Consider the following 26,762-nt stretch of genomic DNA (forward strand, 5'->3'; position numbering starts at 1 on the left):
TATAGGCTGCTTTTTTCTACCCAAAGGAGTCTCAAAGTGGCTTACATTCACCTTCCCTTTCCTCTCTCCACAACAGACACCCTGTCAGGTAGGTGAGGCTGTTAGCGAAAAAAGCAACAACACAAAAGCTACTGTTTTAAAATATTTCCCTGCTTAGACCTCTGTAGACACAACGGCTACCCACCCTGAGTGACCCAGTTTGTCCTGGGATATGCAGAGCAGTTATCAGTTGAATCATAATAAATAGAAATACAGAAATAGGTGTAGAATGTTGTGGATTCCAATTCTGTTATTTAAAAAGCAAGTTGCTAATCCTTATGGTTTCAGAGATATCAAAAAACTGTCCAGTTTGCAAATGAGGCAATGTTCTGGCAACCAGCTGAAGTGCCTTGCGTGACAACATTCCCCCTGCAGGCCCCCATTCATAGCTCTTCTATGCCCACTATACTGATCTTTGTCCTAATTTATTTAACTCATTTGGAGTTTCCCTTTGTGTGACTCAAGGCAGATTACAGGAGGCAGACAGAAGGTCAGAACAGAGTATGCAAATTCAGCATGTATACACAGTCTGCAGATTTTGCACATTGTGTTATTTATTTCTTTAAAACATTTTATACCACATTTCCACCTAATTAGTCCCAAAGGTGGCAAATGTGAAAATATTAAAACAGTTGAATATTAAAAACAGTATTTAAAATGATAAAATCTGTTGTATTGTACTGTATTATGAAAGTTTCAGCATAAACCATCCTGAACCACACGGGAGGGCGGTATATAAATATAAATAAAAAAATACTTCCACATATAACAGCAAAACCAGGAATGATTTATGGAGAGCATGCTAAACTAATTTATTTATGTATTATGTATTTATGTATTATATTAATCCAAAAAAATCTATACACACTGGTGGAAGACCTCAACAGGAGGAGGCAGATAAATTGGGGGGGACGGGGACTCCAAAATAATGGTGTCACAATGAAGAGAGCCCTTTTTTAGGTTGCATTTGTCTAGCCTCAGATAGTGAGGACAATGGAAGGTGACTGAACTGAACGGGTAGGTTAATGTGGGGGAAGGCCTCATATAAGGCTTAAAATGTCAATATCAGCAACTTGATTTGATCCTTATGCAAACTGGGAGCCAGTGTAGATGGAACAATACTGGAATTATATGATCCCTACAACACATCCCTTTCAAGACACCCGACTGCCACATTCCGTACCAACGATGGCTTCCAGACAGTCTTCAAGGGTAGCCACATGTAGAGTGCATTGCAGTATTCTAGTCTAGATGTTACAAATGCATGCACTATTGTGGCAAGAACTTCTCTGCCAAAGCTGGCAAGAGACACCCCTGACCACTGTTCCCACCTGTTTATTCAACAGAAGGGCTGGGTCAGGAGTACCCCCAAATCACAAAATTGCTCATTTAGGGGTGTGCAACCCCTCCCAGAACAGGAAATAACCCATTTCTGAGATCAGATCTTCCCTCCACCAGTACAGATTAAGTTTTAGATTGTTAGCATAAATTTATTTGAAAAGTGGCTCCAGTTTCAGTTACTTTGCTTAAGAATGCAGATGTCAAATGTGTAGTGGTTAAGAGCAGCAGCCTCTAATCTGAAGAATCATGTTTGATTCCCCACTTCTCCAAATGCAGGCAACTGGGTGACCTTGGGCTCACTGCAGTTCTCTCAGAGCTCTCTCAGCCCTACATACCTCACAGGGTGTCTGTTGTGGGGAGAAGGTAAAAGGAAGGTGATTGTAAGCCATTTTGAGAATTCTTTGGGTAGTAAAAAGTGGGGTACCAAAAAAAATTTCTTCAGAACCTGATATTCTTTGGAAGTCCAGGCATTGAGAGACTGTCAGGGTACAGAAGCAGTTTCCTTTATCATTAAGAAATATGTGCAGGATTCCAGAAAGCTCTTGTCACAATGCATAATGGATGTTTTTCTTGGTTGCATCTTTTAAAATGTACTAAGACAGGGGTCCCTGCCATGGTGCCCACTGACACTTAACCTGGTGCCCACCAAGTGTTTTCAGAAAGTGGAGAGAGCCAGGTGGAGCTATTGCCCAACACAGCTTCCAATAGACCACTGAAGATGGGATTAGCTATGCAAATTAAAATAATGTTCCTTTGGCAGCAGCTGCCATCTTAGTATTGATTTTATTCTTTCTCTCATTCTTCATTCCCCGTGTATTTTTTAAATTACCTTTCTTGTCCCTGCACTTGGACTTCATTTAGGTACATGTACAGATTTGCCTTTGGCAGCAGCCATTTTGTCATTGTCTCCGCCTCTCATAGCAGCCATTTTATCACAACACACAGCATCCTGTATAAGAATTCCAAAGGTGCCCTCAGGCTCAAAAAGCTAGGCAAACCTGTACTAAGGTGATTCTTTGCATAACACAAAGTTATCTTTTAGCCAGTTACAGTAGATAAAAATCACATAAAATACAGATATATTCTCATATGGCTGACTATGACATGTCAAACTGGATGTCTTCATGTTGTGGCTCATTAGAAAGGCAAATAAATCAGCTACAATTGTTTAGTGTACCGTAAGTGATATTATGAATTAGATAAATATCATATGCAGCCAACTGTATTTTAAAAAAATAGGGGAAATGGACTTTTCCCTTGATATATGCACTGTAGGAGAGAAACAATGGATAGGGGCATTGTTAGTATAAGGAAATTGTAGGGTATTTATTAGCTGCGTTTAAAAATTGGTCCCTTGATTCATGGGTTTGAGATCAAATTAGAAAAGGTAGGGAAAATTGGCATACATCTTGATGACATCATCAAAAAACCTTATTACCAAGCAGATACTTTTTGGGGGGGAGGAACAACAGGAACCAAGGTTGAGACAAATAGCTTGCAGGGAAAGAGTGTCATGATCCTGATTGTTTAACACACACCCCTCTTGTCTCATTTCCCTTTTTAAAAACGACATGAATCTGCCAGTATCACATATAGCTGGGTCCTAAGTAAGTTTCATAGGGAAATAAGGCATGGTGGGCATACCTCCTGCCAAAAAATCACATAGACTCTTAAATTCTAGGGTTCTGGTTTTTTTTTTCCTGCTGAATGTCCCTAGCATTCCTCATAGACCTGTATTAATTGTACAGCTGTAAATGCTCTGGATGTTTATGTACTTTGTACTTTTTGATTTTTGTGTGCTTTTATTGGCTTTTCAAAGTTGTTCATTTTATATGATGTTTATGTTTTGTATGATTTTTATCTTGCTTTATTCTGTGGGCCACCTCCAGCAGGTCTCAGAAGAGATGGCACGTAACTGTTTTAAGTACATAAATAAAGCTTGCAGCCCGGAAATGCATGCTTTGAAAAATAATTTCCAATTGTAAGGGACTTGTAGAATCAGGGCCACAGAAACTCTTCTAGAGATGCTGAGTGTTGGATTCTAGTATTCAGCTGCCGAAATTGTCCTTCGCCTACAAGTTGTCAATATAAGGCAGCTTTTCAAATATATCTGAACCATCTGGTGAAGGAGCCTAAGCACCACTCAAGAGAAGGTCTAGCTGTGGGTAAAGATTTTTGTTACATTTCCTTTTTAGACATAAACGAATGTGACGCCAGCAACCCATGTGCACAACTGTGCTACAATATCGTTGGCTCCTTCCTCTGCCAGTGCAATCAGGGCTTTGAGTTAAGCCCTGACAGAATCAACTGTGACGGTGAGCTCCTGTTTTCTAAACCGGTGATTTGCAAAGGAGGTGGGAGGTGGGGGGAAGGGCAGCAGGGAGTGACTTCAGTTCAGCTTGCACAGTGCTGGGGAGACAAGGCCAAAGACGCTCTAAAGTTGTTCTTGATCTTTCATCCGAAGCCGAGGTTTAGAGGGGGCTTTTATTAGCAAGTTCCCTAGCAACTATATTCACTGCCTTCTGATCCAGCCGAAGTTAAACACTTTGAAGTCCTGTTGATTTTAGCGGAAGAGTTAAGCACATGCTGCCTCCTCACAGCTGTCAGCCTGGCACCAAAAGCTCCCAGCTATCGGGACTGATTTGAAAACGGTTGACACCAGCGTTGTGATTGTAACGGTTGTTGACTACTAGTACTTTTTATGATATGGTTTTCTATATTTCTGTATTCTGTATTGTGTTGTGGGTTTCTGCACGGCCTGTATTAACAGTTTTATGTTGAGAACCAGTGTGGTTAGGTCTGCAGAGTTCAGTCTGTGATGGTCCATTCAGCCAGCTTGGTGTAAGTCAGGCTTTCTCAACCAGGGTTTCATGAAACCCTGGGGCTTCTTGAGGGCCCTGGAAGGGTTTCATGAATGGGTAGGAGTTAATTAATTTTTATATATATTTCAAATTTGTTAAATATTTATTGGGTGATATGACCATATATGGTCATGTCAACCCACCCACCCCCAAAATGGCCAATGATGGGCCTGGGGGGTGGGATGGCGAGGGGCCTCAGGTGGGTGTGTACACAGTTATGTTTCCCAACTAAATTCTGCACAATTGTGGCCCTTCAGGGGTTTCTCGAAGCCTGAAGAAAATTTCAGGGGCTTCTTAATAATAAAAGGGGTGAGAAAGGCTGGTGTAGTGGTTAAGACAAGTGGCCTCAAATCTGGAGGACGAGGATTGATTGGCCACTTCGCCACGTGCAGCCAGTCTTGGGCTAGTCCCAGTTATTAGAGTTCTCTCAGACCCCCAACCTCACAGGCCATAGGGGAACGGATGGGAAGGCAATTGTATGAGACTCCTCCAGATAGTGAAAAGCAGGGCATAAAAACCAACTTTTTATTTCTTGTTTTATGGTGCTTTCTTGTTTCACTACCTTTGTTTGTTTAGGGCTCTTTGTATATTATTTTAACTTGTGTAAGGTCCTCATTAGTATTTAGCTTGAGTGTAGAGTAAAAATGCCTTGAATAAATAACGAACGTTATTTCCATTTGAAATGAAGATATCCTTCACTTTGCAGTGAACTGAGGGCTCTCTGTGGAGGGCCCATTGTTCTGTTAATAGAACGTGTTGTATAAGGTTCAGTTCTAGTATCTCCACTTAATGAACCTCCAGTGTCAAGGCTAGGAAGGACATTTTATTGTAGGCCCCAAGTCTGGATATCATTTGTTCTAGTACTGAACGGTTGTTTTGTTTTTGCCATCAATTCAAACTGTGTCATTGTTTTACAGATGTTGATGAATGCAGAATGTCTACCTTTAGGTGCCAATATCAGTGTGTCAATGAACCAGGGCGGTACTCCTGTGTGTGCCCAGATGGGTACCAGTTGGTCAGGGGGATAAATTGTCAAGGTGAGCATATTTCTCTTAAGACTGTTATGTCTGCAAGATTAGCAGCAATATGTAAGCCATAAAAACCACAGGTAGCTAAAGTTCTTAGTTGTCACAAAGGCACCTGTGTTTGGTATAAATCTGACTTATGTAAAAAGAATTTGGTCTTAAGCCAGGGAGAATAGGCAGGTAGAAGAGGGCTGTTTTAGCTTTTGTCCTCTACAGCCTCTCTGCTACCTTGGCTTTTAGGTCCAGTCTCAGAACCAGATGAACTGATAAGGCCAAGAGGGAGTGTTGCAAGTGATAATCAGTTGGTGGTAGAAGGTTATGCACTCCAGACCTGCTTGCCAATTGATTCTGTGTGTGGGGTATTCATTGCCAGAGGATGTAGTGATGATCATAGGAATGAACATCTTTAAAAAGGGATTAGATAGCTTCATGGAGGACAAGTCTATCAGTGACTATTAGCCATGCTAACTGTGGGGGGAGGACATTTACATTCAGAGGCACTAAACCTCTGAATCCCAGAGCCAGGAGTCAACATCAGGGAAGGCCTTGGCCTCTATGCCCTGTTGTTGGCCCCTTGGAGGATTTGGTTGGCACTGTGATACAGTATGCTGGACTAGATGGACCATTGATTTGATCCAGCAGGTCTTTTCTTATATTCTTACTAGCAAGAAAGCCTATTGCAACCAGGAATGCAATGGGCGCTAGGACCCAGAGGACACTGGCAGGTGCAGATTTCTCTTTCTCTCTCTCTCTCTTTATGAAGCAGGAGCCATAGGAGGTAATCAGGGCTGTTTGTAGCAGGGAATGAGGGCTCGTTTTGGCGGCTCTCTCTCTCTCCCTAGCAGAAGGAGCCTTAGCAGGTAATCAGGGCTGGTTTGCGGTTTGACAAGGCTCTCTGTGTCTCTCACACGCTGGCTCCTGCAGCGTCTGAGAACAAAGTGGCTAGCGTCCAGGGAGGGAGGGATAGAGCTGTAGGTGCATGGCCAATCAGGATGCAGCCAGCTTTGCTTTGCTGGCTGCACCCTGATTGGCCCTAATCCAACTCAGACAGCCAGGACACTCTCCACCCCCAGGGCTGTTTCACAAATATTAAGAGGAGGAACAATGGATAAGGATGTCCAACCTCTATATTAGGGTTAGCAGGCAAAACCAAGGTGTGGAAGTCTTGTTCTTCACTGAATGTGTAAACTTACATTGAGTATCGTTTTTTGAGGTGACATGTGACATCTGCAGAGTTAGGTCTGTGATGGTCCATTCAGCCAGTTTGGTGTAGTGGTTAATTGTGGCAGCCTCTAATCGGGAGAATTGGGTTTGATTCCCCACTTCTCCTCTGCATGCAGCCAGCTGGGTGACTTTGGGCTAGTCACAGTCCTGTTAGCTGTTCTTTGGCAGCAGTCCTGTCAGAGCTCTCTCAAGCCCCACCTACCTCAGAGTGACTATTGTGAGGAGAGGAAGGGAAAGTACCATATTTGGTGGCGTATAAGACGACTGGGCGTATAAGACGACCCCCCCCCCAACATTTCCATTCAAAATATAGAGTTTGTTACATTACATTACAGTACTATGGGCCACTATGGGCAGCTATGTCTATCCCAACTGAAGTGCACCCGGCGTTTAGGACGACCCCCCCCCCCCACTTGGAGGCATGTTTTTCAGGGGGGGAAAGTAGTCTTATACGCCAGCAAATACTGTAATTGTAAGTTGCTTTGAGACTGCTTCTGGCAGTAAAAAGCAGGGTATAAAAAACAACTTCTTCACAAATACCCATCTTTGATTCAAATATGTAGGTGTAAATTAGCCTTTAATGTGTTATTTAATATTCATTTATTTATTATTTAAATTTATAGGCCACCCGTCTTGAGCCCGTCATTTCAAGACAGCCTACAATATGATAGAATAAAATACATAGATATAAAGTACAGTTAAAACTACTAAAAATCTAACATTAAATCTCCCACACTGAGTCTTGCTGTTAATTCCACATAAGGAGGGGGATTGTAGGAGGAGATACCAAACAAGCAGGGGAGGCCCTTATGCTGTTCAGTTCTCCCAGGCATGCAGGCCTCAATCATATGCCTGGCGGAAGAGCTCTATCTTGCAGGCCCTGCAGAACTGTGGAAGTTCCATCAAGGCCCTGATGTTCTCTGGGAGTTTATTCCACCAGGCGGAGGACAGGGCCAGTCGCACCTCTTGGAGCTGGGGACCACCAGTCAGTTCACCATGGAAGACCACAGCGTTCTCCGGGGGACATATTCAGACAGGTGGTCCTTAGATACACAGGTCACAGACCGCAAATGGCCTTGAATGTTAGTACCAAAACCGTGAACTGAATTAGGGACTCGACTGTGAGCCAGTGTAGCTGCCACAGGAAGCATTTATTGGAACCTTGTTAGATCAAACATTTTGTTATTTCTTCACTCTCTGCGTTTGAAAACTTGCTTTTGTTGTTTCCTTTCTTTCCTAATTTAGATATAAATGAATGTGAGGTGGGTAATGAATGCCGGGAGGATGAAATGTGTTGGAATTATCATGGTGGATATCGCTGTTATCCAAGGAATCCTTGTCAAGAGCCTTATGTCCTTGCATCAGAAAAGTAAGGGAAATACTCTAGCAAACCCTTAGCAAGCATTGTTTTCAAAGTTAAAAACTGCATAGTTTGCACATGGATGCAGTCCGTTTTTCAGTCGTTGTGGTTTCTTTTACAGCCGCTGTGTCTGTCCAATGTCCAATCCCCTGTGTCGAGACCTGCCATATTCCATTGTACACAAATATATGAGCATCCGCTCAGATAGATCCGTGCCATCTGACATCTTCCAAATCCAGGCAACCACCATCTTCCCCAATACTATTAATACATTTCGGATCAAGTCTGGAAATGAGAACGGAGACTTCTTTTTGAGAGTGAGTATTTTGAGTGTGCTCCTAAAGTTACTTTTCAGGTTTGGTGCTCTGGAGGCAAGAGGGCAGTCACCTAATCATGGGGAGTCCACAAGCAATTCCATTCCTGAATGACAATCACTTAAGACTGAAATGCTAGGCCAGTGTCAGCACTTGTATGGAATTAAGGGTTACCCGATTGGCTCCTTGTGTCACTGATAACTGCTGATCTGGTAGCTACAGTACTACCTTCTAACCATCCAAGCAGGTGGCACAGTAGAGCTCAGAGATTAGACTGGCTGTTCCTGCATCTAGCAATCTGCCACAGTGGCACAGATAGTGAGGCATCTTCTGAATCCTAACGTTTTGAAGCACTCCCCAATCTAGGCAATCTGAGGGCCCAGAGAAGGTAAGTTTCAACCGCAGGTTTGCATCTTATGTCATTCCCTGGGATCTATCTACATGGCAGGGTAAAAACTGGGGCATAAACTTTATGTATGCTGTATTTGAATCTTTAAAAATATATATTTACAGTATTTGCTGGCGTATAAGACTACTTCCCCCCCCCCCCCTGAAAAACATGCCTCCAAGTGGTGGGGTCGTCCTATACGCCGGGTGCACTTCAGCTGGAATAGACATAGCTGTCCATAGCGGCCTCCCGATGCTTGCTTGGTGCCCATAGTGGCCTCCTGATGCCCACCCACCTCATTCTACATACCATCCAGTATTGTGCGGTAACCAGCGCAGTCGCGGCGGGTCATCAGCGTGGCTGCGGCGAGCATCAGCAGTGTGACGGGGTGCCAGCCTTTTCGGTGTGACCGGCCCGTTCTGCTCAGAGGGAAGTAGCGGCGCTCCAGCCTGCCCTTTGTCTACGCAGAGCTCACACATGAGCACTTGCACACTAGTGCCAGTCACAGGGAGATGCATGGGTGGGCCAGAGGCGCTGCGGTCACGCTGCGGCCGTACAATGATGACAAACTCTATATTTTGAGTGGAAATGTAGGGAGGTCGTCTTATACACCCAGTCGTCTTATACGCCGGCAAATACGGTACTTTATTTATACTCCCACTTTTCTCTGCAATATTTTCTCCTTTTCCATTTTATCCTCACAACAGCTCTGTGGGATAGGTTAAGAGGAATTTGTCACTGACGCAAGGTCATCATCCTGCAAGCTTCCATGGCAGAGTGAAGATCCTGATCTTCATATCCAAGATCCTAGTCCCGCATTCTAACAATTACACATTTATGTAGCAGTTTTCCTGCTTTCTCCAAGCAGAAGCAGAGATGTATGTTTATTTTTTACACAAATGGAAGGCACAGGCAAGGGGAACCTGACTTATTTCTTAGATTTGATCAGTATGGTCAAAAGGAAAGACAAGGCACCCACTCTGAGGTGAAACTGTTTAGAATGCTGTAGGGAGATTACCCTCTTGAATCCTTCTCCCCTTTAAGAATTCCCCACATTAAGAAAACCAGCATGTTGAGAAGGCTGTGCTACAGTCTGTCCCCTTTCTACAGGTGGGGAGCTTCTATGCAGGGAACTCTTCAGTATGTGAGCAACTTGACAAAAATCTTCAAAATGTATGTCGATCCTAATCAGCAATAAAAGAACCTGGGCGTGCTACTGAACTTGGAAAACTGCTCAGAAAACAAACATTGCCTATTCCTAGCTGAAAAGTATTTGTGTTTTTGTTTTTCAGCAAACGAGCCCTGTGAGTGCAATGCTTGTCTTGGTAAAGCCATTATCAGGACCACGAGAACATATCATTGACCTGGAGATGCTGACTGTCAACAATATGAATTATCGGTCAAGTTCAGTCCTTAGGTTAACACTCATTGTAGGACCATATTCATTTTAGGCACTGCAACAAAGTCCTTCACCCACACCAAAGAATTATCCTCTTAAATGAAGCACTTATGACTTTATTTATAGATTTTACATTTGTTTTTTGGTTTTTTTAAGGGGAAAAAACTTTATTAAGGAAATCAGTACTTGTAATCATGCTTTTGCTCGTATAGTTCAGAAGTAGGATACGTGTTTCGTAATATAACCTGGGCATTGCCACTTTTTTGTATAAAGATTACATTTCCTCCTTGTATAATGATGCCTATGTCAGGCACCTACCTATCACAAAATACCTTTGCTTTTATGATTTTATAATATAATATGTGATCCTTTTCCTAGTGTGGTTGGTTATTACTGTCAAAAAAGAGCTGCTGTGATTTTTAAAAACCCTTTTAAAAATGAATGCTCTTCCATTGTAAGAGTCTGGGTGTTGGGTTCATTTTAAATGTAATAGTGCCTTTCTAATGAACATGAGAGCCTGCCTGTGAGGGTGGCTTCATTTAATTCAATAGAAGAAGCTGGTCCATGTGCCTATTATAGACAGCACCATAGAACCAACATGTATAACGCCTACAAGACATTCATATGTACGCTGAAATGCCCTGAGGATTGAGGGACATCAATAAGTCCTACTGAGAGGGAAACCAAAGGGGACTTAAATATGCTTTATTATTGGCTTCATCAGCTTTCTAGATTTCCTCCTTTCGTGTTTTTCCACTATATGGAGCCAGACTGATTTTCAATGGCTGATATCTCTGGGCATTACCAAATGAAAGGTTGTCATTTGGAGGAGGGCAGGATGCTGTTCCCATTGGCTGCAGAGGAAAGGACACGCAGTAATGGGTTTAAACTACAAGTACAACGATATAGGCTAGATATCAGGGGTGAAAATTTCACAGTCAGAGTAGTTCAGCAGTGGAATAGCCTGCCTAAGGAGGTGGTGAGCTCCCCCTCACTGGCAATCTTCAAGCAAAGGTTGGATACACACTTTCCTTGGATGCTTTAGGATGCTTAGGGCTGATCCTGCGTTGAGCAGGGGGTTGGACTAGATGGCCTGTATGGCCCCTTCCAACTCTGATTCTAAGTTTATTAAGCCCACACACCATTGTTCTTTCCAAGAGAACCCCCATGACTCAGTGTCAGGTCGGTGGCCATGTTGGTCTTTGATGGAAGAGCAAGATTCGAGTCCAGTTGCTCCTTAAAGACCAACAAAAATTCAGGGATATAAGCTTTTGAGAGTTAATGCTCCCTTCATTAAGGAGCTTTGACTCTCTAAATCTTATAGCATGGAAATCTTGCTGGTCTTTAATGTGCCTTTGGACTCAAATCTTGCTCCCATAGTTCAGTGGAATACTTTGGAAGCACAAAAATCCCAGATTTAGTTAAATTTTAAGAGGATTTCAGAAATCAGGATTGCCATAATACTGGGCTAGGTGGATGACTGGTCTGCTTCAGTATGGCAACTTAATATTTTCCTATATGGAGTAAGTCATTCTGCTTCCCATGGATACAAACATTACCATTCACTATTGGGGTTGGGAGCCAAGTACTGCACATGAGAATGAGCATTCTCAGGGCTGTGCTCCCCACAAGCAATCCATGCAATATGTAAGCCCTCTTTACATACCTGCCCACCCCACCCACTCACCTCACTGAAGGGCATTGTGCTCATATATAATACATTTGCACGTGTCACTTCTTTTTAACAGCCTTATAAGGAAGATAGTTTCAATAATTTCATAATTTCATGGATGCTTTAGGCTAATCTTGTATTGAGCAGGGGGACTAGATGGCCTTTATAGCCCCTTCCAACTCTATGATCATATTATTCACGAGGTAGTCATGTTGGTCTGCAGGAGAGCAGCTAGATTTAAGTCCACTAGTACCTCGAGACCAACAAGATTTTGGGAGATATGAGCTTCTGAGAACGTTGACTGTAGGAAACTCATACCCTGAAAGTCTTGTTGGTCTCTAAGATCCTAATGGACTTACTAAGTGTTGTTATATGAAAGGATGGTGGTCTATTTTTGTTTTTAAAGAAGCAGTTTCCAAGACAGCTATTTGCTTCTTATTGTTTTTTTAAATGTTATTTAGAATAAATGAACATCATAAAGAGAGAAAGGTTTGCACTGGGTGTTTCCTGAGTTCTAGATACTGGACAGATCTTTTCTATTTAAACATACCACTCATTACCATTTTATCTTTTCTGAGAAAAATGGGACATAAGGAGAAAGCTTTGCCAACAATGAGTGAAGCTCCCAGTGGAAAACATAATTCTGAGAAACATTTCTGTATAAGTATAGTTGCTTGTTTCAGCTAACAATCTTCCTAGTTCCTCAGCACAGGAAAAATAATATATGTTTGTATACTAAGATGCCACAATTTTAAAAACAGCTGCATGTAAGTTGTTTTTTAAAAAAAAATCATTTGGCTTAGGTTAGAATATTTTCATAATATGGGATCCAAGATCTGGCTTCCATTTTGTAAGCTTTCTGCAATACAGCATTGACTTATTCATCCTACGTATGTTTTATAACTCAGATTTGCAGTTCTAATGTACAGTGTTCATAAAATTCACAGTAGAACTTGGAACAAATGACATCCTTTTGTAATATGTAAAACCTTCTCAACTCTTGTCTGACATAATATAGAACTCTCTGATGTACAAATTTTTAAACAAATAAATAGACTTACCTTTTAATGAACTTGTTTCATGTAGCAAGTTATTCAGTCTTCAAGCAAAGGTTGGATACACACTTTTCTTGGATGTTTTGGGCTGATCCTGCGTTGAGCTCTATGATTCTATGATTCTGTCTGTAAACTACAAAAACAAACCTAAATGATTCTTTCATTGCTCCCTTTGGAGTTGATTCATCTAGCATTTTGTCTGCAGTTTGACGTTTTTTTTACTTCCATTTAAATTTCTGTTTCTGAGGCATTTTCTCCTGGTTTTTTTGGGGGGGAGTTGTTTGTTTTTTTTTGAATACTAGGGAAAAGGAGAAAGGCAAAGGCAAAGAATGGACAAAAAGAGAGAGCTGAACAGGCTTTAGAGTTTACCTTCCTCATCTGATCCTTCCACCGTCTCTCCTATTCATGCCTATTGAGATGCCTCAGAAAACCCTTTTCAAGAAATGGGCACCAAAATAATTCACACCAATGAACGTAAATGCTATCAGTTATGTTTGGATGAAGAATATAAAGTTGTCTCATGTAAGGTGTGCCAACTGCCCCAAGACAGCAATTGCTGAGAGGAGTGGTATAAAATCATCCATCCAATGAATAATTTACAATTTACATCCAGGCTCAAGGCTGCATCATGGGAGAATGCTATCTCATCTCCTGGTACTCCAGCAAAATCTTCTGCTGTGACGGAATACTGTTCAAGACCACAGTCTTTGACATCTATTCCATTCATTCAGAGATTCAAGCCCCAGCAGTAGCATTTTCAGTTCCCAACAATGTTGGTCTGAGAAGGGCATCAGAAACACCATTAAAGAAGGCTAAGGCCAAAACTAAACATAGAGGGGGAAACCCAAGTCAGATCTGAAGTGCCATTGCTCTCACTTTATTCAAAAGCCGAAACCAGTTTGTGACATGGAGGAGGTACTTGTTATACTACCTGAGATGCCTACATTTCATTCTGTTTCTCTAACACACTCAGTTTCAGAAGGGGAAGTTTAATGGGAACTAGTATTTCCTGTGGAATTTGGAACTTTGAGGTAAAGTATTTGCTGGCGTATAAGACTACCCATAGTGGCCCATAGTACTGTAATGTAATGTAACAAACTCTATATCTTGAGTGGAAATGTTGGGGGGGTCGTCTTATACGCCAGCAAATACGGGTAGATCTATCTGCACCAGTTTCATGGCTCCCAACTTTCATGTCTCTCACCTGTACTATGGCAGCCATAACCCATATTACATGTTTCCTACTTATTTCCCTGAATAAGGAGAGTATTATGGCTTCATGTGTAATAAACTGGTCAAGTGCTGGTATCAGATTGCAGCAACCTTTGTAATTCTTTCAAATACTCAAAGCCAAGAGAGGAGACAAGATGCAAAGTCATTTCAGTCCAGAATTTCAGAAATCAGGAAAGCACGGTAGTCCTGTCCAGGAAGTCAAGGTTTTCAGTAGTCAACCCAGGAGGTGTTGACTTAGCATATAGCTTACATTGGGTCCACATCCCCCAATGCCGCCCAGTATGTTTTACAGGTAAACACCATCTGCTCAGACTCAGTCTTGCAAGCATTCATCATCACTTTTAGCAAGTAGCTGATGTCTAGCCATAAGGTGAACACTTCTCCTTTTAGCCTGCAGCTCTGCTCTAAGCCAGTACCTTCACCTCTAATGGTGCAGGTGGTCCTGGAGGGCTGGAAACAGGCAGATGGATTTCATCTGCTAGATCAAAGGTGGAGGATGGAAGTGACTCTCTACGAGCATTCAGCTGTGAATTTTGGCTTGTTTGCACCTCCTCTTGTTTGTCAGCTTCTTCCATCTCTGGTCTGGCTATGCTGAACCATTCCTCCTCTGAGAAGCTCTCAACTTTGCTGAGTCCTGACTGATCCACGATATGTAGCGGTCAGATCCTTCCTGTCGTCAGATTTCTGCATCAGCTACTGCTCTTCTCCTAAACAGGCAACAGAAACAGATCACACTAAGGAAGCCAAAGAGGTTGGTTCTAAGTACAGCTCAGAAGCCCCTTCAGTCCCCTCACCCTCTCCAAAAAGTTGGTAATGTGACACCTAACTCTCTAAATGAAGATGTGAAGCTCTGTACAGAACAAACGCATAGGATAGCACAATCCTTGGATGTAGATATCAGTATCATTAACCAAAAGTCCAAAGGAAAAAAATCAGTTGGCTTTACTCCAACTGACCAGGAGCAATGGCTTCTGCCATTCTGGGAGATATTACAAGGGAGATCTGGAGTAAACTGGTATCCATTTCCACCACATCTCACCATATAGAGAATGTGTACAAATTAAACAGGAAAGAAGCTGTTTCTTATTTACACATCCCTTCCCATCATTCCTCATGATAGAGATGCCATCAAGTTTCCCATGGAACCCCAGTGAACAGCCATGGCGGACTCAGTGTGTCTTGGCATGGAACAGCAGGATGTTAACATTGCCCCACTGCAGATTGGAAGCAGAGGAGGTTGAATGTTGGGACATGGCGTACAATGGGGCAAGAGGGACCATTTTTTTTTAAGACATTGGAAAACAGCCACCTTATTTTTAGGCTATCTATGTGTTTATTGTTGGCATTTTGTTTTAATACTCAATTTATGTTAGGTTGCAAACTGCCTTTAGAGCCCTAGCATACATAAAAATATTAGATATTGGTCAATACAGAGCCATAATAGCTTTTAATCTGTCCCTATTCAATTGTCCCATTTTCAAATTTACAGGCTTAAAATAGGACCTAACTGTAAAATGTAGTATCTTCCCAGAAACATGGACACTGTCAGTAAATATAGAGCTCTTGAGTAAACAAGATTCTCATGGAAATAGTAACCAAGTTCATTCACTTCTTCAAGACCACCTGAAAAAGAGCCCAATGGGATTATTATGTTTGGAAGTCTTTAAAAAACAGAAGTTTACTGTTGAAATCGGTTTCCTTGACAGCAAACAGTTGCTTATGTTTTGAAAAGGCCAACCATGTTTCTAACTTTATAACTCTTCAACTAAAATACAGAACAGCTGCTTCTCTGATCATATGCTATGCATATGCCCCCCCCCCCCCCAGGGACGAAAGCCCACTCTTAGGTTGAATTATTTTTTAACGCCCTCGCATTTCTATCACAAACCATCATCTCTGCTGCATGGCAAATTTCCACACTTCCCAGCTGGGGGAACACCTGCATGACACAAACCTAAAGCACTCCGCATCTGGCCAGGGGGGTTGGGGGAAAAGAACCAATCATTTCTTCTGGTCAGCGGAATAAATTACTGAAGAGAAAAAGAGGGTAAAAAGTCAACTGGTTTTATATTTAGCCAAAAGCAGATGTTAAACGGGCTGTTTATCTTGTACATATTTTGTGTATACATTACCAAGAAACGGGGCCTTTTAATAAAATGGGAGTTCGAACTATCCCCAGCTTAGAATGATATTATGTGGTTGCTCCATTAAAGTCATGGTTAGCATGCTATGACCCAATGAGCATTGCCAGTGGATACTAATTAAAAAGAATGCAGTAGGAAACATATACTTTGATGCTCTGTTTTTATTACCCATAAAGACAGACTGAAAAGTGCTAAGGACCACCCAATGAGAACCTCTACCTTAAAGTTTTGAGATTGCTAGAGGAATGAGTTCTCAGATTCTCACCAATAGCATCTTTAGCATTTCCTCTTTTAGCATATTTTATTTCACAGAGATGACAAATCTTTAAAAGGCTATTTTAAAGGTACTCCGTAGAATTACCTTGATCTCTTTCTTACTGTTATCTCCTGTTTTTTTTTAGTGTCCATATCTTTTTAAGTCAGCACATTCAGACCAGCTTGCTCCTCTTTGAACCCAGGGATTCCCCCCCCCCAATTTTTCCTTTTCACCACAGTGGGAGCATGGGAGAGAAATGTTGCATTTTTACCAGATTTTATTCATCTTGTATACGTATGACATCCCTTCTTGTGCTTGAGCTTAGGAACCAAACCTGTTGAGTAGGCTTGCCAAATTTTAAACTGGGCCCTCTGGCTGCCCCTTTAATCAGTTTGATATGCCCTAATTATCGGGTGATGTTATTTAGCTCCATGGCATGAGAAGCCTCAGTTACAAATTTTTGCACATTAAATCTCTACTAAATGGATATGACTTTCCCCCCTAGCTATTTGGCAACTTGAAAGCTAAGAGAGAAAAATTTGAAAGATAGGTAAAACATATCGGAACACAACTTCTAAATTAGAGGTTCCCAAAGTTGGTGGTACATCCCCCTAAGGGTGGTGGAACGATACAGGGGGGTAGTGAGGAATTTTGGGCCAGCAGGGGGGCAGTGCGAAATGTTGGGCAGTCAGGGAGTGGTGAGAAATTTGTGAGCAGTATGGAGGCAGCAGTCTGACTCTTCCTGCAGCAGCTGTATTTTCCTAGCAACATTCCAAGGTGGCTTGCCTTTGCCTGCCTCTGGGCAGTAGCAACCCTGGACATCCTTGGTAGTCTCCCATCCCAGTGCTGACCAAGGCCAATTCTGCTTAGCTTCCTGAAGGAAAGAACAGAAGGTGGACTGGGATGAAATCATATTCCTGCTGCGCTCCTTCCCCTCCTCAGAATCTGTCCTTCCCAGGCTTTGCCCCAAATCTCCAGAAATTTCTTAACCCAGGGTTGGCAACCATTTGGAAATGTCTCCATCTTTGGAAGCCTGGAAAAGCCTCTCCTTCTTCCTGGCCATGGGATTTTCCATTGCTTGCTTCTCTCTCTCTCTCTCTCTCTCTTTTCCCATCTGTCTTTTTCCCCAATGAGAACCAAAATGGCTTTTACAAATGACTTTTTACAAAGAACTTATTTTTTTTCCCAGAATAAAATATGGCCGCAGCACAACAATAAAAAAAGAAGCATAGTGTGTTTTGAATTTGCAGTGGATCTAACATCAGGAAAGAGATGTATTTTCATATGTGTGTGTTGGGGGCATTAGGGATATGGCATGGGAGCCAAGGGTCAGCAACCCCAAAAAATTTGGAAACCACTGTTTTAAATCATCAGTCTGTATGATGGTTAAAGAAAATAATTTCAAATAGTTGGCCCATGACTCTTGCACAGTTGCCTTTGGTTCATAACCATTATAGCTCTTCTGGAAAGGCTTTGGTCAGTTAACACCCTTTTTTCACCCACAGCAGAACTTCCTTATACTAGAAAGTTCTAACGGGTATCATAATACTGATTTCCTGAGCTGGTAGAGCAGGTCTCAGGGTGCTGTTGAGGACCCGAAGGCTGGTTGTTCTGGTGGACTTCAGCATTCAAGCTGAGTAGCTCAGGTTTTCAGGGCCTCCATGACTAACATGGACCTCTCACATTGTGCTGGTCACACTCTTGATCTGGTATTTTGTTATGAGCAGGAAGAACATGATCTAAGGGTGGAAGAACTGGTGATGGTTCCATTGTAATAGACAGATAACTACTTGTTTGTACATACAGGAATACCAAGACTAGAGGGGTGGGGGATTTATTAAGATGATCTACCTCCGCAGTCAGATCTGTGATGGCTCTAGGGGTTTTTCCTGTTGATATGATTAGTGTTCCTGTTAATGCTCTGGAATGACAAAATGACCTAGGCAATTGACACAATTACTCCCAGACGTTCTCAGATGTTAAGAGTCCAGGTAGCCCCTTGAAGGGCTGTGAGCAATGAAAAGTCAGCAGAGAGTGACTGTACACAGGCTGAATTCGATAACACAAGGGTAAAAACTCATTTCAAAGCATACTCCATGGCACTGATGGCAACAAGGAACCTTACCACCACCATTGCATCTGCATAGTATAGGCCAGCAGAGCTATTCTGGGTGGCCAGTGGCCTGTTGGGATCTGGCCTGCAGAAGGAGCAGGAGGGTGACAGTGGCCCTCTGTGACTGTTTTGCTCAGTACTTTGCAGATAAAATTTCTTGTATCTGTTCATACTTTGACTCTACATTAGCAGTGACAGGATGGGATAGACTCAGAATGCTGAATCGTCCAATTGTTTAGGACTCTTCAGTTTATTCAGTCTGAGAATATGGACAGGTTTCTTGCAAGTTTGAGGCCTACCATCTGCTTGTATGACCCCTGCACTTCCTGATTACTTAAATCTTCTGGGTGGAGGGCTGGATGACTGGGTTTGAGAAATAGTTAATGGTTCCTCAAAAGATGGGAATGTCATCTTAGTTGTGAAAGGCTGCGGTACATCCATTCCTCAAGAAGCCTACCCTTTACCCAGGAGATTTCAGCAATTATCAACCACACTCAAGTGTTCTATTCTTGAACAAGATGATTGAACAGGCGGTACTGGACAACTCCAAGTCTTCCTGGATGAGGCACATTGTTTAGATTCCTTCTAATTTGGTGTCAGCCCTGTTATAGGACAAACAGCCCTGTTCACATTGGTAGATTACTTGTACCACCTGGACTACCTATCTGGACTGGGGTTAGGAAGCACCATTCTGTGGTGATTCTGGTCCTACCTAGAGGGTAGTTTGGTGCTGGGGGATTACTGTTCAGCCCCTTGCCCTTCGGCCTATGAAAACAATTCTGCAGGGTTCATAAGACCAGGGCTATTCCGCTGGGCTTCTGGTTGAGGCCCCATAAATTAACATTTAAGGTGACCAGATTGTCCCACTTTTGGAGGGCACCTGGGGGCACCTGGCAAATTGTACTTATTTTGTAATTAATATATATATATATATTACAATACTATTTTTGCATTCTATGTGTTCTATGAAACTTTTTGTTGCTCCATATCGACCAAATTTTTAATCAAGAACCCCCCCCCCCCGGTCAATGGTGTCCCGCTTTACCAATGTTAAAATCTGGTCACCTTAATCTAATTCAACTGACCTCTCTCCCTAATCACCTAATTACATCTAATTAATTATTATCTGGCACCCCTTCTCTTCCCCTCTTCCCCTCAGTCAATTAGTCTTAGTTTTAATTCTGGATTTAAAAACCTATAACAACTTAGATTTTAACTGGCATATTTATAGTATTGTATGTTTTTAATTATATATAAATCACCCTGAACCCACAGGGAAGAACAGAATAATAGAAATACAATAATTAATTAATTAATACAATTCCATCTTGTCCCCTTATGCTCTTTAACATCTACATCAAACTGCTAAGTGAGGTTATTCAAAGATCTGGGCTGAGGTGTCACCAGTATGTGAATGACACTCGTCTCTATCTTGGGCTTCCAAGGGCCTGGAAGCAGTTTTGGCATGGATGCAGGCTTAATCCTGACTAAATGGAAGTGCTACTGGTTGGGCAAAAGTCTGACTGGGGATTTAGGCTGTTACCCATTCTGGATGGAGTCAGTCTCCCTTTGAAGAAACAGGTCTGTAGTCTGCAGGTGCTTGTAGACCCAGGCCTACTGCTGGATAAGCAGGCAGCAGCTGAGGCAGCCATATGCTTTTGGCCAGCTTCAACAGGCTAGCCAGCTGTGGCCTTTCCTGGACAGAAAAGATCTGGCTGCTGTGGTGCATGCCCTAGTTATGTCTAGATTATATTACTGCAATGCCCTCTACTTGGGGTTGGCCTTGAAAAGCATTTGGAAACTGCAGTTGGTACAAATTGCTGCAGCCAGGTTGTTGACCAGAGTGGGTTGTAGGGATCATATCACTCCAGTCTTGTTTCACCTATACTGGCTTCCAGTTGGTTCCTAGGCACAATTCACAGCCCTGATCTTGACCTTCAAAGCCCTACGTGGTTTGGGACTGACATATGAGAAGAACCACCTAATCCCTTGAGAACCTGTCCAACTACTATGGTCAGGTTCAGAGGCCCTACTTTGAGTGCCCCTGCCTTCTGAGAGGAACTTCTTGGTCATGTCACCAAAGATCTGCAACTCTCTCCCCAAGGAGATTCATCTGTCCCCCTCTTTTGCTGTCTTCCATCAGTAGGTGAAGATTTTTTAGTTTTGTTTGGCATTCCCTCAATGACCCCTCCTTCCTATGTTTTATGTTTATAAATAAATACTGTGGCTATATCCTCTTCTGTCCATTTGAAAAAGATCCCAAACTTATCTTACTATCCCTTACTGTGTCTGACTCTCATCTGTACACAAATAAGGACCTCCTGTTTAATGTTTTGATAGTGGTCAAATGTATGCTTTATTTTATTTACTTATATATTTATATGCCATGATGCTCTCAAGGTAGATTATAATTTTTTTAAGTGACAAATATAAAAATCTAAACCAAGGGAATTGGGAAGAACTATTAAGAACAGACACCAGCACTATAACCAACAGTAAAATAGCCAAATAAGCAGGCAGTAAATAAAGTGTCAAACAATCTAACAAACAGACTTCAGAAACTTAAAGGTCTTCAAAATGATCTGCAAGGTCATGAGACAAGGAATCATAGAGGCTTCTTGGGCTTTACAGTAGCAAAGGCTCAACACCAAAGCTGAAAAATCCTGAACTGCATGTCCACCAACCATCACTCTGCCAAAGAACAAGGCACCATCAAAACCAGGCAAATCTATCTCTTGGCACCACCAACAGATCTCCAGTCAGACTTCACTTCTGAAAAATACAGATTTTGTTCCTTTTATTAATTAGGCTTCCTGTTTTTCTGGTTATAATTTTTCTTCATATTACTGGATTGTGACATCTTTATTTTGTTGCTGGTAAATTTTATAACTTGTTGCTACATTTTTATGACTTCTAAGAAAGGAGAAAAAGTATCCTAACAAAACGTTGAAGTTTAAGAATAAAATGGGACGTTTGGCTCTGGTGTCTGAGGGCATATACCTTCTAAGTCCATTGACTTCAATGGACTTAGAAGGGCATAACTCTGCTTAGGATGGCACTGTTAGCTACACAGAATTAAAATTCCCAGGGAACTAATTAGAGCTTCCAGTTTGCATGATGACTAGATTCGGGAGCATTCCCCCCCCCCATGACATCAGTACTTCTAAATCCAAAACAAAGCACAATTCCACTTAATGCCTTTTATTAGAGCCAACCAAATTGGCACAAAATATTGCACAAGCTTTTGAGTAAATATGCCTAGGTGCTTTTGGTGTTAAATTGCTCCCTGGTTTCTCTAAGAAAGAAAGAAAAAGTGGTTTTTCCCTGTTGCAAGAAATGTTATACCTTGGGTCCTGCATTTCACCATTTCCCACCCGCGTCCATAGGAATCAGTAGAGAGAAATGCAACTGCGCCAAAAGGCACCCAATTTGGGGATCCGTAAGATCAAACCCCTTTGTTAAATCTACTTGAAACTTACGAGGTCTTTAGATTAGAGAGAGGAAATTGCTGACATGACCTTTATAAACAGCTGCCTTGACCCTTGTATACTTCCCCCATTGAAAATAACGATCCCAAACACACAGAGAGAGAAGAATTCAGTCCTGCACTGGAAATGTCCTACCCCAAAATTGTCAATCAGAATAAAAATTCCATGCTGGACCTCAGAAGGGCATGCTGGCTTGTAGTGTGGCCTCACAGTCAGCAGCCCACAGATACCCCATGGGCAAACATCAACAATTTAGGCCTATATGTTCTAATTAAACGTTTCAAGTGGCCCCCAAATCATCTAACTTGTCACAAAGCCAGGACTAGTTTGTGCAGAGTTCAGGCTCGCCAGGGTATGGCTTCCTGGGCCAAGGTAATTGAGGAGGGGGGTGTTTATTGTTTTGTTTTAAATCCACCCACTTTCAGCACCCACTAGTTATTCTTCAAGATAACTTCCAAATGGTTTCTATAAACAACAGCCAAGCAATCGCCTCCTTCCAAACCCCACGCTATTTTTTTTGTGTCCCAGGGCCCTTATCTTTTTAATCCTGATGTTTAATGAGGCTATTTTGTCTCCTGAGATCTTTTTTAAAGTATATTAAAAACCTGGCAAAGGGAGAGAATGAGTAGGAAAACATGAAGCAACATGCTAAGTCCTCACTGGGAGGTGCAGGATGTTTTATATACTGAAAAGCAAAGTTGTGAGGATGAAAAAACAGTAACTTGAAACCTTAATGAGAAAGGAAGAGTTCTGACTTTGCCCTGGTAAGCTTTAAAAAGGGGGAAGCCATAAATTATACTTTTGGATTCTTTAATCAAGCACTAACATTTCATGGAATTCAAGAAAGTGCATCACAGAAGGGGAAGAGTATACCAGGACTAGAGTTATTTTATAATGCCACCCACAAAGGTCCTAGCACTTTCCTTTGGCCCAAAATACAGCAAGGTTTATGCAGGGCCAGTTTGACGGCAGGGGCAAACCAGGAAAGTATTTTGTCTGCCCGAATTCCACAGGAGCCAGCTAAGCTAATGCCAGTGTAGAACCACTCCCTGCACCTTGGAAAGAGGAGGGGCACAGAGGCATTTTAGCAGCTTGTTGGCTGAAAGGCAATTCCATCATTCTGAGAGGCTCGGAATATAGGGGTGAAAGTCTTTTGATCTTTCCTCTCCAAGCCCCCCCCCCCCAAGTCAGTGTGGTGTAATGATTAAGAGTGCTAGACTCTAATCTGAAGAACCAGGTTTGAATCCCCACTCCTCCTTCACATGCAGCAAGCTGGGTGACCTTGGCCAATCACACCAGTTCTCTTAGAACTTTCTCAGCCCAACCTACCTCACAGAGTCCCTGTTGTGAGAAGAGGAATGGAAGGCGATTGTAAGCCGCTTTTGATATTCCTTCGTGTAGTAAAAACTGAGGTATATAATCTTACTTCTTCTCTCATTTGGTGTGATGGTGTTTTTGAAAGTTGCCAGCCTGATTTCATTTCTACACCAGGGCCTGGTATATTTGAGGTACTTCTAGAAATGGTTAATGTGTCCTCCTTGCCACCCTCTGGCATGAGCCCAGACACAGTTGCAAAGAAGATACATTAAACAGAAAAATGAGAAAATAGCATCCCAGAGCATTCTAGATCCTTCCAAGGGCTAAAGTGGTGCTGTTCAGTGTCAGATTAGCTGTAGGCAAGGGGCTTGGTGCAAGCCAGATAAAAAACTTGGGCCAGCCCTACCTGGATCAGGGGAATGCTGTGGACATAGTTTAGCTGGATTTCAGTAAAGCTTTTGATAAGGTTCCACATGATATTCTTGTTCACAAGTTGGTAAAATGCGGTATGGATCTTAATTCTGTCAGCTGGATCAATAACTGGTTGACAAATCGTACCCAGAAGGTACTTGTTAATGGTTCAGCATCTTCTTGGAAAAGAGTGACAAGTGGAGTACCCCAAGGATCTGTCCTGGGGCTGTGTTGCTCAACATACTTATACATGATTTGGATGAGGGATTAGAGGGGATACTTATTAAATTTGCAGATGATACTAAACTGGGAGGGGTAGCAAACACAACCGAAGACAGAATCAGATTACAGGATGATCTTGATAGGCTCAAGAAGTGGGCTAAACACAATAAAATGAAGTTCAATAGGGACAAATGTAAAGTTCTGCATTTAGGTAGGAAAACCAAATACACCAATATAAGATGGGGCAGACTTGTCTTGGCAGTAGCATGTGTGAAAAGGATCTAGGAGTCTTAGTAGACCATACATTGAACATGAGTCAGCAGTGTGACTCAGTGGCTAAAAAGGCAAATGGGATTTGGGGCTGTATCAAACAGAGTGTCGTGTCCAGATCACGGGACGTGATGGTACCACTTTACTCTGCTCTGGTTTGGCCTCACGTGGAGTACTGTATTCAGTTTTGGACACCCCAGTTGAAGAGGGATGTTGACAAACTGGAATATGTCCAGAGGAGGGCAACAAAGATGGTGAAGGGTTTGGAGACCAAGACGTATGAAGAAATATTGGGGGAGCTTGGTCTGTTTAGCCTAGAGAGGGAACAACTGAGAGGGGATCTGATAACCATCTTCAAGTATGGAGGATGGAGCAGAATTGTTCTCTCTTGCCCCAGAGGGACAGACCAACCTGGTTTCCTTTTTTGAGTAAGTAACACGTTTGCGGGATCGTGGAAGTTCGCTTGATGTTGTTTACTTGGATTTTAGTAAAGCTTTTGATAAGGTTCCCCACGATGTTCTGATGGATAAATTGAAGGACTGCAATATGGATTTTCAGATAGTTAAGTGGATAGGGAATTGGTTAGAGAACCGCACTCAAAGAGTTGCTGTCAATGGTGTTTCATCAGACTGGAGGGAGGTGAATAGGGGGGTACCCTCAGGGCTCGGTGCTCGGCCCGGTACTTTTTAAAATATTTATTAATTATCTTGATGAGAGGGTGGAGGGACTACTCATCAAGTTTTCAGATGACACCAAATTGGGAGGACTGGCAAATACTCCAGAAGATAGAGACAGAGTTCAATGAGATCTGAACACAATGGAAAAATGGGCGAATTAGAAGAAGATGCAATTTAATAAAGATAAGTCTAAAGTTCTGCATCTGGGTCAGAAAAATGAAAAGCATGCCTACTGGATGGGGGATACACTTCTAGGTACCACTGTGTGTGAACGAGACCTTGGAGTACTTGTGGATTGTAAGCTAAATATGAGCAGGTAGTGTGATGCAGCGGTAAAAAAGGTGAATGCCATTTTGGGCTGTATCAACAGGGGCATCACATCAAAATCACAAGATGTCATATTCCCATTGTATACGGCACAGGTCAGACCACACCTGGAGTACTGTGTGCAGTTCTGGAGGCCTCACTTCAAGAAGGACGTAGATAAAATTGAAAGGGTACAGAGGAGAGCGACGAGGATGATCTAGGGCCAAGGGACCAAGCCCTATGAAGATAGGTTGAGGGACTTGGGAATGTTCAGCCTGGAGAAAAGGAGGTTGAGAGGGGACATGATAGCCCTCTTTAAGTATTTGAAAGGTTGTCACTTGGAGGAGGGCAGGATGCTGTTTCTGTTGGCTGCAGAGGAGAGGACACGCAGTGATGGGTTTAAACTTCAAGTACAACGATTTAGGCTAGATATCAGGAAAACGTTTTTCACAGTCAGAGTAGTTCAGCAGTGGAATAGGCTGCCTAAGGAGGTGGTGAGCTCCCCCTCACTGGCAGTCTTCAAGCAAAGGTTGGATACACCCTTTTCTTGGATGCTTTAGGATGCTTTGGGCTGATCCTGCGTTGAGCAGGGGGTTGGACTAGATGGCCTGTATGGCCCCTTCCAACTGTATGATTCTGTGATTCTAAATGGGAAGAAATTAATTCAAAAGAAATTCCGTCTAACCATCCAGAAGAAGTTCCTGACAGTTAGAGCAGTTTCTCAGTGGAACAGGCTTCCTCGGGAGGTGGTGAGTTCTCCATCTTTGGAAATTTTTAAACAGAGGCTAGATAGCCATCTGACAGAGAGGCTGATTCGGTGAAGGCTTAAGGAGGTGGCAGTTTACAGTGGATGAGCAATAGGGATGTGAGTGTCCTGCATAGTGCAGGGGGTAAGACTAGATGACCCATGAGACCCCTTCCAACTCTATTATTCTATGATTCTACCTTTGCATTTGTATGCAGAGCACATCATGAGAAATGCGGGATTAGAGGAGTCACAAATTGGGATCAAGATTGCAGGGAGAAATATCAACAACCTCAGATATGCAGATGATACCACTCTAATGGCAGAAAGTGAAGAGGAACTAAAGAGCCTGTTGATGCGGGTGAAGGAGGAGAGTGCAAAAGTTGGCTTGAAACTCAACATCAAGAAAACAAAGATCATGGCATCCGGCCCTCTCAATTCCTGGCAAATAGAAGGGGAAGAAATGGAGATAGTGACAGATTTTATTTTCCTGGGCTCCAAGATCACTGCAGATGGGGACTGCAGCAAAGAAATTAAAAGACGCTTGCTCCTGGGGAGGAAAGCTATGGCAAATCTAGACAGCATCCTAAAAAGCAGAGACATCACCCTGCCAACAAAAGTGCGTTTAGTCAAGGCTATGGTCTTCCCAGTTGCAATGTATGGCTGCGAAAGTTGGACCATAAGGAAGGCCGAGCGTCAAAGAATTGAGGCTTTTGAACTCTGGTGCTGGAGAAGACTCTTGCGAGTCCCTTGGACTGCAAGGCGAACAAACCAGTCAGTCCTAGAGGAGATCAGCCCTGACTGCTCCTTAGAAGGCCAGATCCTGAAGATGAAACTCAAATATTTTGGCCACCTCATGAGAAGGAAGGACTCCCTGGAGAAGAGCCTAATGCTGGGAGTGA

General features: G+C 42.5%; 1 protein-coding gene and 1 long non-coding RNA gene across 6 annotated transcripts in view; one reads left to right on the top strand and one right to left on the bottom strand.

Moving 5' to 3' along the window:
• Window positions 1–12,695, top strand: part of EFEMP1 (EGF-like fibulin extracellular matrix protein 1) — a 75,635-nt gene extending 62,940 nt beyond the window's left edge. For both annotated transcript variants that reach the window (XM_077333505.1, XM_077333515.1), the window contains exons 8-12: window positions 3,576–3,695; window positions 5,159–5,278; window positions 7,736–7,859; window positions 7,972–8,167; window positions 9,845–12,695. In XM_077333505.1, the coding sequence (XP_077189620.1) occupies window positions 3,576–3,695; window positions 5,159–5,278; window positions 7,736–7,859; window positions 7,972–8,167; window positions 9,845–10,003 (719 nt within the window). In that variant the 3' untranslated portion in view covers window positions 10,004–12,695. The remainder of the gene's footprint in view (window positions 1–3,575; window positions 3,696–5,158; window positions 5,279–7,735; window positions 7,860–7,971; window positions 8,168–9,844) is intronic.
• LOC143835654 (uncharacterized) overlaps window positions 1–26,762 on the bottom strand; it is a 76,995-nt gene that overhangs the window by 33,642 nt on the left and 16,591 nt on the right. The window contains exons 2-3 of one of the 4 annotated variants that reach the window (XR_013230302.1): window positions 14,460–14,618; window positions 12,685–12,811 (exon numbers count right to left, since the gene is read on the bottom strand). This is a non-coding gene — a long non-coding RNA (uncharacterized LOC143835654). Of the gene's footprint in view, window positions 1–12,684; window positions 12,812–14,327; window positions 14,619–26,762 lie in introns of all 4 variants that reach the window. The other 3 variants (XR_013230301.1, XR_013230300.1, XR_013230303.1) reach the window with 3 other exon arrangements.

This window comes from Paroedura picta, chromosome 1 (genome assembly GCF_049243985.1).
Source record: "Paroedura picta isolate Pp20150507F chromosome 1, Ppicta_v3.0, whole genome shotgun sequence".
NCBI lineage: Eukaryota > Metazoa > Chordata > Lepidosauria > Squamata > Gekkonidae > Paroedura > Paroedura picta.